Source organism: Pocillopora damicornis, chromosome 5, assembly GCF_964200805.1.
Source record: "Pocillopora damicornis chromosome 5, jaPocDami1.2, whole genome shotgun sequence".
NCBI classification, from domain to species: Eukaryota; Metazoa; Cnidaria; class Anthozoa; order Scleractinia; family Pocilloporidae; genus Pocillopora; species Pocillopora damicornis.
In genome coordinates, this window is record NC_142674.1 from 21747317 (window position 1) to 21760939 (window position 13623).

The following is a 13623-nucleotide window of genomic DNA, read 5'->3' on the forward strand; positions in this document are numbered from 1 at the left end:
ATTTCATATGAATATTTTTGACATTTTGTGTATCAGTACACAAGGACAAAACTTTGGAGAAGGGCAGGGACATTTGGGAAATGATGTAATCTACACTAGAAGCCATTGGGAGCTTGATTCGGTTTGAATGTATGACTAATTTTTAAGCAAATGAAGATCATCGCAGTATGTACTCAACTTAAGCAGTTGAGAAATAAGGTCTGAAAAAAATTCAGGCCTGAACGGGAATCGAACCCATGACCTCTGCGATACCGGTGCAGCGCTCTAACCAACTGAGCTATCAAGCCAACTGGGAGCTGGTCAATTGTGAGTTCGTTATATACCCGTAGATGGAGAAGAGTGTGATAAGAATACATGAAAGTCATATATTTGTACTGCGGAAAATACATTTTAAGCAAATGAAGATCATCGCAGTATGTACTCAACTTAAGCAGTTGAGAAATAAGGTCTGAAAAAAATTCAGGCCTGAACGGGAATCGAACCCATGACCTCTGCGATACCGGTGCAGCGCTCTAACCAACTGAGCTATCAAGCCAACTGGGAGCTGGTCAATTGTGAGTTCGTTATATACCCGTAGATGGAGAAGAGTGTGATAAGAATACATGAAAGTCATATATTTGTACTGCGGAAAATACATTTTAAGCAAATGAAGATCATCGCAGTATGTACTCAACTTAAGCAGTTGAGAAATAAGGTCTGAAAAAAATTCAGGCCTGAACGGGAATCGAACCCATGACCTCTGCGATACCGGTGCAGCGCTCTAACCAACTGAGCTATCAAGCCAACTGGGAGCTGGTCAATTGTGAGTTCGTTATATACCCGTAGATGGAGAAAGTAACACAATGCTGAGTGTAGGTTTCTTTAGTCCATTAAGGCATGAAGTTAAACTTTCAGTTGGTTGAGAGCAAAACGTTTACTATAATTATTGTATTTAGGTTTTGTGGGACTGTATTTTCAATAAAGAACACAAAAAAATTTAGTTCAGGTAGGTAGATATGAGATTGGAAATGGAAGAGTCTAGGGAAAAAAGATAGGTGCATTACAAGATCAGAACACAAGCAATATTTTAATAAATCATATGTTGAGTTAAGTACTCTGAAGTAACATTACATTAACGTTGCTAATAATTTTTAACCCAATAAGATTTACAATTTGACCTGGAGGTTTTATTTAACAGAAAGTTCAATAGAGATAGAGTGTCACCATAATAGATTTCAGGAACAGTAATCAGAGACATAACTTAAACAAAGCAGAGTTCAATGTACAGGCAAGTGCATGATGGTATGAAGTTTTCTTATTATTGAAATTGTAATTTCATGCCAGTGAGTCTACCAAATTCAAGTTATGTGGAGAAATGAATAGGTGAACTTGACATCATCATGCAAATGGTCAACTTCACATCATCATGCAAAGTGCTAATCTACTGTACAAAAAGGTCCAAAACAAACATGGTAAGCAACTGAACTTCATGTATCACTTTGTGTTAGAGCACTCAAGGGGACTTGTGAGACCTGCTTCACTCTCATTTGCCAGAACGAGATTGAACTTCTGGTACCAATCAAATTTCAGAATGACTGTGACAGTTTGGAACTGATCTGTTAAGACTGTGCTCTTAAGGGGTCTACAGATGTGATTAGAACTCTGGGTCTCTGAGGATACCTGATGGTTATCTAATCCACATCAAGTAGCTCTAACTTTTAACTATAAACGTAACAAATGTCAGTTCCATTGAACTGTCTTTATAAAAACTCAACAAAGTCTAAGCTAAGTTAATTAAAGTGTACTTTGGGATTCTAAATCAGCAGAAGTAAGTTTTTCACAAACAACAAATGTTGAGCTCATAGCATGTGTGCAGTTTAAAGTATTTGAAAAATTTACAAGTGCTTATCATATGAGAAATCATGTTATTAATTATTCATAATGTATATATGAAAGATACACATTCACAGGAAATCAACAAACTGATGGCAGATAAATTTGACAGTATTGACTAAATGAAGTGTGTGCCATCAAAATTTGTCCTTCAGCTGAATTATTACTCAGGAATGCAATTTTGTTAGTGTTTATCAAATGAATATACATAAAAGTATCCAAGCTTTCCCAGAACAATCTACTTTGTGTAAATCTGATTGGTTTCTAATGTGATATATTGTTGCTGAGCCCAGTTTATATTATTTTGTACATGAGTTATTACTTTTTCACTAACGATAAATGAAAAAGGCACCTAGCTATTTTCAGCCAATCAAAAAAAGTGTAATTTTTCATGTATATAAGTATTGTGATGAATTCACCAAACCAAACAAGTAACTGAAAAGGAGTTGTAGTCTACCAAATAAAGGCCTAATACACATGTATTGCTACCACGTATAGATACCAATGCTTATCTGAATCATTATGAAGAGAATCTAGAAGATCGCCAAGCTTGAAGGAAGTCATGAAATGTTAAGGTCTGAATAATTCTGGCCATAACTTGGAAAACATAAAACTAATCACATTTCAATTAATATTAAAGCACTAGGCTCCTATTCATATTTTAATAAAAGCAAAACCACTTTGTAACTGAGTTTCAATGGATTACTCCCCAAAGTTTGGAATCAATCACAATAGATATTTAGCACCACGTTAATGACAAACCGCAGTTTCAGGTTAGGCATTAGATGTTTGTGACCTATTGGTTTAGCTATGTAAACATGAATGTATAATTTCATTTAAAGAGGCTGTCAAATTGAATTTCCAGACAACAGCAGTGTTTGATTTTCTAATGGCAACAAAAAAGTCCTATTTTCACTACTGGCTAAAAATGATTTATTCTATTCATATTCGATGACATGTAATGCCACGGGTAGCAGGGTATTCTGCGGTTTAACCAAAATTTTATATTAGCATGTACTAAAAGAACTGGTTAAGCAATTTTCTTACTGGGCATGTGGCATAAACACAAATTCAGGATAAAAAATGTTCCGGTAAATGACTAAGGTGAAATGTGACAGCACAGAGAGTCAATAATGACTCCTAAGTTTCAATGTGGCGCGGCCTGCACTAAAGGTCCAGACCATGAAATGTTGGCCTGTGAGAGCAAAACTCCATGCTGTAATCCGCATTTAGAAGACAAGTTGACTGTAGGAAAGCTGGCGTGTGAAATCTAAGCAACAAAGATGAATGAAAAACTAGATAAAAAAACCATCTTCGACAGCGCGTTACAGCCACCACTGCAAAATGGTCACTTTCTGAAGCTTTGAAGCTTAGGTAACTTAGCCGAGCATAGACTGGAACCTATCTTTGACGATAGTAAACCACGTGACAAGCACTCTGTTCACTGTGACAAATCCAGCCAGGAATAAGTATCTTGGATCATGACATAGCATGGTTTACACTTTGTGTAAACCACACAAAAACAGTTACAGGATAAACCAACAGTTGCATAAAAACTTAGGGAAATGCAAGCACAAAAAACAAAGTTTATTTCCAACAGAAAGCCTGGGTGAACACAATTATGTGTCTTGTATCATTCTGATATTGACGTTGGTTTAACAGTCTCTTCTCTCTACATTCTGCTGATTCATTTGCAATTTTTTGTCTTTGACACTGAGATTGGGTTGCCAGCCTCTTTTTCTTGATTCAGAAGATTCATTTGCATGTTTCTTTTCCCTGTTCAGATGCTGCTGGGCCAGCCTCTTTTCCCTTGATTCCTCACTTTCATTTACCCTTCTTCGTTTCTCATAGTCACGTCTAGCAATCAATCGTTTTTCTTTTTCTTCTGGTGTTTCAGTTAAAGACTTTTGCTTCCTTTTCTGTGTTTTGTTTGGTTTCTTTTATTTCTGAAAGGCAAATGTTCAATTTTTGGACTCTCGTGAACATTTTACAAATCAAGTTCATTATCTCTGACAAAGACACCTTTAATTTCAAAAGGAACAACCCCTATTTGTAAGCAGGAAAATTTTCAAACATGATACAAGGTTTTCAATTCCTTCAACGGTAAGCAAAGTTCATTTCCCAAATGAGTGGCACATCCCATGCAAATCCCTGGAATAAGCATCAAAAATTTTAAAGCTTTGTTCTGAATTCTTAATCACTGCAACAGTATTAATTCCAATCGCTAACAAACAACAATTGTAGTTAAGTTGACAATTTGAAAACACTTCTGTCAGAGAATTTTGAAGAGACATGTATGGCCCATTATTTGATGTCATGAAGAAACTTCCTGTTAATGACTCACTATATTCTAATGTGTACACTTTATTGTAAATTGAAACAATGCATGAAACATCAGTTAAAAGCAAATAATCATTTGTCTGGATAGAACATCTTATAGAAGTATAAAAATTATTTCCAATGGTAAGAATATTATTCAAAGTGGAAGAAGTCCACAAACTGATATCTTCTATGTGATGATAAATAATAGCAGTAAGTGACATTGCTACCCATTGCTTACCAGCATTTTCACCAAAGAGAGCTTCATTTCCTTGACTGTAATCAGCACATATTGTTCTTGTTAGATTGATGACATTAAATATTGTAGGGCCTGGATTTTCCTCTTCATCACTTGCCTGCCTTATAAGCAATGAAATATAGGCATTGTAGAAAATCATTTGTGAAAACCAAAACATCACATCATTCCACATTTTGTGTTGTCCAACAACTTGTTTCAATACTGGCAAGTAAAATACATTTAAATAGAACATCACAAACATTAAACTCCAAAAATGATCATTAAAACGTGATAAGATATCCTTTGTTTTCACGAAATTGTCATGAAAGCCATTACTTGACCGGTATTGTTCAATCGAGATTCCCATACTTACTTTTCTCGTTTCGAGATATGCCTCCGTGAATTCTCAACAGTGCAAGGAGAAAGCAACTGCAATACAACTTATTTCACTTCCTGGCACTTTCGGGTGGCTTCAGACACTTTTATACACTTTCAAAAAATTTCAGACACTCAGTGGTGCAACCCGCACCGATAGATCAAGCCGATAGTTGTTGGCTTGTGAGAGTGCAATGACTCCTTTCAGTGTGGTACAACCCGTACCGAAGATTCAAGCGGTTAAATATTGTCTTTTAGGAACTTAAAAGCTCTTGCACAAGCTGCACTTATAACACAAGGCGGGTCTGGGTGTGTTGGCTTGTGTGAGGAGAAGTAACGCGTGATACGATCACCTGAAAAAGTTACTCGAGACCACGCTTACAATCAAGATGGCTGACTCAGATTAGTGCGCTGTACGATACCACGATACTAGACCACGTGAAAGGCGCTCGACTCTCGTGGACAAATAAATAAATAAATCCGATCGTGCCATAATGTGGCTGCACAGGTTGTGTAAGCCACACAATAAATAGCAGAGAAATTGGAAAAACGTGTCAACACCAGAATCACGACGACTACGACTTCTTGATCACGTATGAAAACGAAACCTCGTCAACGACACGATTAATTATACTAATTTTTTCTTAAACGCCCTGGAACATCAATCCACCTCCTCGCGAAACTTGACACGGTCATCGTCGACGGTGAATAAATTTTTGTATTCAAATGGTCGAACTACGTATTTACAAAGTGGTTAATAGTATCATTTCTAACTGGTTATCTGTCAGAGTTCGGTTTTAGTAGATATACCTTTTCGCACGATGACTGACTAAATGGCACAATGTTTGCGCGTTTACATCGTGAGCTGGAAGATAAAACTGTGGGCTCAGTAAATGCTGATATTGGAGCAGAATCCTGTGCTGTAGGGCAAGACCACCTCAGCAGCTTCACGGAAATTTCCTATTTACTACTATATTGCAAAAGATTCTTCTTTTGATCAACAATTCGTTCACAAATAATTTTAAAGTTCTCTTTTGCTTTCCGATATCAAAAGCTTTTTTTTTCAGTTTTATTTCGCTTTCAGTCTACTTCCTCCCCCAAATGCTCATATGGCCCGGCAGTGAATTCATTCAATGGCCTATAAGATTAAGCTATGCAGGAGTCTATGTGTTGCGCTTGGCTTTCAATTTGTTGTAGATGATGTTTCTTGATAACAAGAATTTTGATGAATAAGACACTTTCCAGTGCCATCTTTTCCAGTCCCTGAAAATAACCTCGTATTCAGTGCCTTTTTTTAATTCGAAATGAACAAATTGGGTCCTTCCCCAACAAAAGGGACCAGCTACTTCGGTTATCCAAAATTTCTTGGCTCCTTCAAAAACAATTAATGAAGGAGTCATTTACTGGAACTTATAATTCTGTCAAAAAAAAGACTATATCCAGCAATTTTCGATACTTTGAGGGACATTTTTCACATGAGTAACTTTATAAACCAGCTCAATGACTAAGTATACAATGTTTTCTTTAAGTTACTTTCATCTGAGTCTCCCTCTTTTTGATTTTTAGCAATGTAACGCAGAACAATCGATCCAATTTTACTTCTAGCTATGGCAGAAAGCAACCTCCCAACAACGGGAGAAGAACTGGAGGTGAAAAATGAGTTTCCAGCCACAGGTGAGGAAAAGCAACAGGGAAAGATTTCGTCATAGTGATTTTGTATTGTTTGTTAATTAGGTATATCTTAATTCTGATGCACAATTTTTTGGATCATTTCGACTCGAAGGCTTTAAGTTATCCAGTAAATACGCTAGTATTAGAACGCTAGTTGTAATTGCACATAGATGTGATCACTAACAAAGTTCTCTGTAGTTTCAGCAACAGAGAAAAGTCAAGTTACGTCAAGTGACGCTGAATTGGATGTATACGATGACCCTTTAAGAGGTAAGAACACCTGGTGAATCAAGATTTTTTGGACTTCCCTGTGAAATTTTTGTCACATTTACGTCAAAATTTACTTATGTTCTGTGGATAAGTTTTTGAAACAGCAAAAGATTGTTTCTTCAAATTTCAAACTTTGTTACCAGTAAAATATAAAACAAAGGAAAAACAATTTATTGCTGGATCCGATCGAGCAGAATGCGTGGACATCATTAATTATTCATAACCGATAAATCTGAACGCGACTTCGCTTTGAAGAGCCCTAAATTAGAAAAGAATGTGACAAAATTGGCCCCCTGGGCTTAGTAAAACTCAGTTTTCTGAGTTTTAGAAATGCTAACTTCTATTTCGACGCACGGTCTTTTTAAGAATAAAGATGTATCTACAATTTGCACCTAAAATAAATGATAATTGCGAAGAAGAAGTATCATCCTTTTGCATTTGGAAATACCCAAAATGTGGTCATTTTTAGTGTGAAAGTCATTTTTGTCGAGCGAGAGCTGTTGGTACCAGTAGACCTGTTAAAGTCCAGTATTAAAAAATTGCAAACGGGTAACTTTTAGGGGCCACCACGAGGAAAGTTTTTGTCCCTCATTGTTCAATACATATTCGGAGGAAATTTTACGCAATATTAGAATTCTACAGAGAAGAGGAGGCATTTTGTCTTCGTCGTATGGCCTGTTTTGGTCCTCTAGATAATTCACGCCTTTTCGGACAGTTATGATAACACCAGACCCACGCTGTAAACCACCAGCCAATAATATAATAGAACCGCTGACTTTTACAACGGACGAAATGGCACTTCGCGGGAAAATGGTACTTTCCCAATCAGATTTTCTCCATTTAGCCTCTTCGAGTATGTTCTCAATAAACAATTACATGTATGAGGAAAACCAAGTCACACATAAAAAAAGAGAAAACATGCGTAACGCAGGTGTAAAAGGGTTTTTGGAGAGCCTCTCGACCTAAATGTAAACCGAACAGATTTGATCTAGTTATAGCCAAACTACGGCTAAAACTCTTGATAGCTTGCATATTTTAAAGCAAACAAAATGCACAGATAAACTCTCTTGAAGGGCGATTGCAAACAGCGTTAAGTTCAAATAGGATCTCCCGGTGAAACTTGTGTTTTTTCGGAAAACGTAAGCCAGGTATAAAAGGAGGTTTGTGAAAGTCTCTAGACCCAAATGTAAACCAAGAAACTTGAAGCCAAGCTACAGCCCAGACTTTTCTGATTTTCGTTTTTCATAGCTCTAAGCTCCTTTAACCTAACACTTCGTTTGGAAGTATAAAGCTGGCATCATTAGTCAAGGGTCGTATTACTCATTACTAAATCATTAACACTAAAATGGTGTGCTTTCAGGGATAGCAAAAGAATGTCTGGAGAAAGGTAACAAAGAATATCGACAAGGAGAAGCTAATAACGCGATAATCTCCTACACGGAAGGACTTCAAGTGAACTGCAGAGATAAAAGTCTGAACGCCAAGCTTTACAGCAACAGGGCAACAGCTCATTTCCGTTTAGGTAACGATTTCATTTCTAAATATATAAATCTCTCATGCAGCGTTACAAGATAACGAATACACAATCTGCCCCAAGAAAAGGAAAAAATTGAGCAACTGCAAAAAAGAAGCATAGAAAGAGATATCAACCTTTAGCAGATCAAGATTAAGCAAAGAAATGATCCTCGTAAAGGAACAGGAATTTATGCAATTGTAATTTTTTCATGCGTCTTTGCCGCAATTGCATGTGATGACCATTTTTTTAAACCTCATTTCTTAAATTCCAAAGCAAACTACGTGGAATGTGTCGATGATGCAACAGTTGCTGTTCAATTGGAACCCACTTTAATCCAAGCTATTGAGAAAGGTGAGTTTTTCAGATATAAGTCATCAACGTTCTTTTCTCTGATTTCGTCAAAAGAGGATTGCACCCCAAATGTCAATTGTATCTGGTGTGTCAGTGTCTGTTATGTGGGTAAAAAGCATAAGCAAATGTCAATAACCTCTCAAATACCACCGCCTGGTTAGTTCACGTTGTAGAGCGCCGGAGGTCGAGGGCTAAAGCCCTAGACCAGAACAAAACTCAGTCTAAAAACATCTCAGGAGAATGTGCTGCCACCTGGCTGTGACATCTGCAAATTGTTTGATAATCTTCTCCCAGATATGGTCGGAAAACCGTAACCCCCGTTTCCTGCATCTTCTCCGTAACTCTTAGCAGGGGACGTTAAAAAACCCGGCAAGGAGGTACCTGTAAAATTCCTTTTCAAACGGTAAACTTCTCAATGTAGTCTGCCCGAAAACGTCCTCGAAAAGTGCTGAAAAGCGCATAAGAGCACATTAAAATGAAGAATGCGCGAGATAAATTCATCGTTATCATTATCAATTGGTAGCCGCTTTGCATTAGCTCCTTACTGTTCATTTTCATGTCTTCTACAAGTTCAAATTTCCTTCATTATGACAATTTTTGTTCCCAGCTAAATGACAAATTAAGTCCAATTTATCATTACGTTCATACTTAACAGTGATAAATTACCCCGCACCACCAATTATTCTCTCCTTTTCAGGAGCCAGAGCTTGTGTCGAACTTTCCTGGGATAAAGAAGCAAGGAGCTGGTTGCATATGGGATTGACAGTATCCTTTAACGAATGCTTGAAACGTGATACGAGATGCAATGCGAATAATATTTCAACGAAAATCAATACATACCAGGCAGATTCTTCTACACATAATGCAAACGATGTTCTCTTATACTGCACTGAGCAGTTTAAAGAAGCTAAAATATTATTAAGGAGTTCTTTCTTTTATTCCACGAAACTTAACTTAAAAGAAGAGGCCATATTAACTAATTCCTAGAGTTTCTGCTAAATGCCCCTCATTTTTAACTTCAAACGAGCATCACCATGACGACTGAACCTAAACTAATAAATGCGCTTCAGAGCTGGTTAACACTCTCGAATAACTTGAAATCAAATCTCTTTAAGAAACCCACGTTCGAATTATCATTCTAATTTTAATGGTTTTATACAATAATCTCACTATTTTTAAACAGAGATTTCCATTGCATTTTCGCAAAACAGCTCGTGATTTATCTACCCTTGACACGTTTTAAGATTGAAAACAATAACGAACGTCTCCTTCAATTACTAAGGAAATCGAATGCCAAACTGAAAGTCAAAGCACACACTTATGCCAGTCTCGGATGTGCTTATCGTCGTGTTGGGCAGTTTCACACACCAATCAAGTATCATCAACAGGATCTAGAAATTGCTGAAGAAGTGGGAGACAAGGCCGGAGAGGGAAGAAGTAATGGCAATCTCGGCAACGCTTATCAAGGTCTAGGACAGTTTAAAACAGCCATCCAGTACCATCAACGTGATCTAGAAATTGCTAAGGAAGTGGGAGACAAGGCTGGAGAGGGAATTAGTTATAGTAATCTCGGCAGCGCTTATCAAGGTCTAGGACAGTTTAAAACAGCCATCCAGTACCATCAACGTCATCTAGAAATTGCTAAAGAAGTGGGAGACAAGGCCGGAGAGGGAGGAAGTTATTGCAATCTCGGCCACGCTTATTGCAGTCTAGGACAGTTTAAAACAGCCATCCAGTACCATCAACGTCATCTAGAAATTGCTAAAGAAGTGGGAGACAACGCCAGAGAGGAAGGAAGTTATAACGGTCTCGGCAACGCTTATCAAGGTCTAGGACAGTTTAAAACAGCCATCCAGTACCATCAACGTCATCTAGAAATTGCTAAAGAAGTGGGAGACAAGGCCGGAGAGGGAAGAAGTTATTGCAATCTCGGCAACACTTATCGCAGTCTAGGACAGTTTAAAACAGCCATCCAGTACCATCAACATGATCTAGAAATTGCTAAAGAAGTGGGAGACAAGGCCGGAGAGGGAATTAGCTATGGCAATCTCGGCAACGCTTATTGCTGTCTAGGACAGTTTAAAACAGCCATCCAGTACCATCAACATAGTCTAGAAATTGCTAAAGAAGTGGGAGACAAGGCCGGAGAGGGAAAAAGTTATGGCAATCTCGGCACTGTTTATTGCAGTCTAAGACAGTTCAAAACAGCAATCGAGTACCATCAACGTTATCTAGAAATTGCTAAAGAAACGGGAAACAAGGCCGGAGAGGGAAGAAGTTATTGCCTTCTTGGCAGTATTCATCTCCATCAAAGAGAGTTGACAACGGCAATCGAGTGTTATCAACGTCACCTAGAAATATCCAAAGAGGCTGGAGATAAGACTGGAATGGCGTGCTCACTCTGTTCTCTTGGAAGAAGTTTTGAGTGCCAAGGAAATCTTATGATGGCCTTTGATTGTTATCACTCGAGTGTACAGTTGTATAATGACATCAGGGCCAGTCTTCAACTCCACGATCAGTGGAAGATTTCTTATCGCAATCAGCACCAAAGTGCATACAAAGGTTTGTGGCGTATAAATCTCAATCAAGGTCAAGTTGTAAAGGCTCTTCTTGCTGCAGAGAAAGGACGTGCTCAAGCTCTGAGAGATCTCATGGCCACAAAATATCAGCCTGGAGATTTTTCAACGCACGGCGCATCTCTGAGCTGGGTTCCATTGAGCACAGTTTTCATAGCTATTAATGGACCATGCGTTTATCTCTGGGTTTGCCTCAGCGAAGATAACATCCAGATGAGACAGGTACACGTCAACAATTATAAGTATGAGAAAGAGTTGGAATGTTTCACCAAGCTACTGAACAAAACTGCTCTGAAGGAGATCGGTGCAAGAGATACTGTTCCAATCGAAAATCCTCCGCTTGGTTCGCCGACAGAAGAGAAAGTGGCCAATCAAGTGATCCCAGTTGATGTGAGGCACTCCCAATCAAGTGCTTTAAAGAAGCTGCATGACATCATCGTTGCTCCTATCGCTGACCTGATCGAAGGCAACGACGAGATCACATTTGTTCCTGAGGGGCCATTTTGCCTTGTGCCTTATGCAGCGCTGCAGGACTCTGACTCATCATATCTGAGTGATTCTTTCAGAATTCGTGTCCTACCCTCTCTGACGACGTTGAAACTAATTCATGATTGTCCAGCTGACTTTCACATGAAGACTGACGCATTGCTTGTCGGCGATCCATGTTTTAAACATGTCATCTATGACGGAAGACTTTTGGCGCAACTTCCAGGAGCAAAGAAAGAAGTGGAGATGATCGGACGTATCTTCCATGTATCCCCCTTCACTGGAGAAATGGCAACAAAAGATGAAGTGTTAAAACGAATATCATCAGTGGCGTTAATTCACATTGCAGCGCACGGTAAACTGGAAACTGGAGAAGTTATCCTGGCACCAAACGCCACAAGAGAAAACCCTCAGCCGCAAGAGAAAGACTATCTACTGACGATGAAAGACGTCATAGAAGCTGGGCTAAGAGCACGTCTGGTTGTACTCAGCTGCTGTCACACTGCTCGTGGGGAGGTCATGGCCGAGGGTGTGGTCGGCATGGCACGTGCACTTTTGGGTGCCGGTGCTAGATCTGTTGTGGCAACCTTGTGGGCGATTGACGACGAGGGAACCCTGGAGTTCATGAGTTTCTTCTACGATGCACTTGCCAGAGGCAAGAGGGCAAGTGAAGCTCTCAATCAGGCCATGAAGTGTATGAGAGAAATTGAAAAGTTCAAGAAGGAGATTTACTGGGCACCATTTGTACTCATTGGTGACGACGTCAACCTGGATTTCAAGGATATTTAGAGGCTGCAGTAAGTAAATACTCTGTTTATACATTCTATTCAGTAAAAAGTTACTACTTACGTGTGCGCCCTGATACTTACGTATTATTTTCCTTTCAGTTGGGTTACGAATTTATTTTTTGCTCCGGCAAATTGAGATGCAGTACAACCAAGTGGACACGTTTACGATAATAACATTCTTTTTTGGAAACATGACAGGAGTAAAACAGCAAATTTGTTTTAAAACACTGATCCCGTTGTGTAATGTATCGTTTCAAGTGCTGTGAAATCTTTCATGGAAACTCAATTATCCTCCCTAAACTTAGATTCTTTTATTTTTTAGTTAAGGCAGTGAGCATTGGAATCCCAGGGAGTTTTAAGGTACCTGTAAACGTTGATGTTTGGACCAGAAACCAGTAAGCTACCGATGAAATCTTTTTCAAGAGTCTTCTTTTCAAAGCAGGAAGAACCAAAAGAAGGCCAAAGTCAAGTTTAACGAGAGGACGGATTTCCTTTGATTCAAAAGTTGACTTTTTGCTTGTCTGAACTGCTCTTACGACCTTCATCTTTGATATCCTGCTGAAACTACTGTTTTGTTTTCGTATGATGCCTTGAAATTATCATGATTTGCTATGTAAAAAGTTATTTTTAATCTAAGTATTACCTACTAAGAGGATTAAGGCCTTACGTTTACGTCGAAGCTGAAATGTCTTAAAATCGTTATCACAGGTTTTTTTTGCAGATTTTTCTCAATCGGTTTTTTCCTCATGAGTGATGTAAAGCTGTTACAGCCATGTGCTTGTGTGGAGAATTTCCATGGAAATTGGAGAGTGAGCAGTTTTCCGATTGCTAGATTATCTTAGTTTGCCGATTGCTAGATTATCTTATGTCAGATGGAAATTGTGATCAACTTTTAGAGGATTTGTACCCGGTCATTGGTACTTAAAATTTGTTTCAGCCGATCATAATTAGGTTTATCTGGACTTAAAATGACAGAGTTTGGCCGTAATGGCAAGGATTTGGTCTTGGTATTAACTAATTTTCTGAGATTTCTCCTTAAATTTTGAATGCAGTAAGTTATGTTATTTTTTACCAGCAGAACGTTTCATTTTAAGTATATTGTTTAAACTAATCGTCTAAAGGCAAAACGAGAAGTTTTATTTTAATTTTAGTTACTGGCCT

General features: G+C 38.4%; 2 protein-coding genes and 1 long non-coding RNA gene across 3 annotated transcripts; 2 read left to right on the forward strand and 1 right to left on the reverse strand.

The window, feature by feature from the left end:
* Positions 1–1047: 1047 nt before the first annotated feature.
* Positions 1048–5657, reverse strand: LOC149045960 (uncharacterized). Its single transcript, XR_016186695.1, has 2 exons — positions 4433–5657; positions 1048–3818 (listed from the first exon to the last, which is right to left on the reverse strand). It is a non-coding gene; the product is annotated as an uncharacterized LOC149045960 (long non-coding RNA).
* A 625-nt stretch (positions 5658–6282) lies between these two features.
* Positions 6283–10992, forward strand: LOC149045961 (hsp70/Hsp90 co-chaperone CNS1 homolog). Its single transcript, XM_089207826.1, has 7 exons — positions 6283–6478; positions 6674–6745; positions 8106–8267; positions 8535–8612; positions 9310–9377; positions 9857–10033; positions 10927–10992. The coding sequence occupies exons 1-7, from the start codon at positions 6412–6414 to the stop codon at positions 10990–10992; spliced, it is 690 nt and encodes a 229-aa protein (XP_089063952.1). The 5' UTR covers positions 6283–6411.
* LOC149045962 (tetratricopeptide repeat protein 28-like) lies at positions 10720–13110 on the forward strand. The gene is made up of 2 exons (XM_089206638.1): positions 10720–12471; positions 12785–13110. Exon 1 carries the CDS (start codon positions 11000–11002, stop codon positions 12461–12463), a length of 1464 nt encoding a protein of 487 aa, XP_089062764.1. The 5' UTR covers positions 10720–10999; the 3' UTR covers positions 12464–12471; positions 12785–13110.
* Positions 13111–13623: the final 513 nt, after the last annotated feature.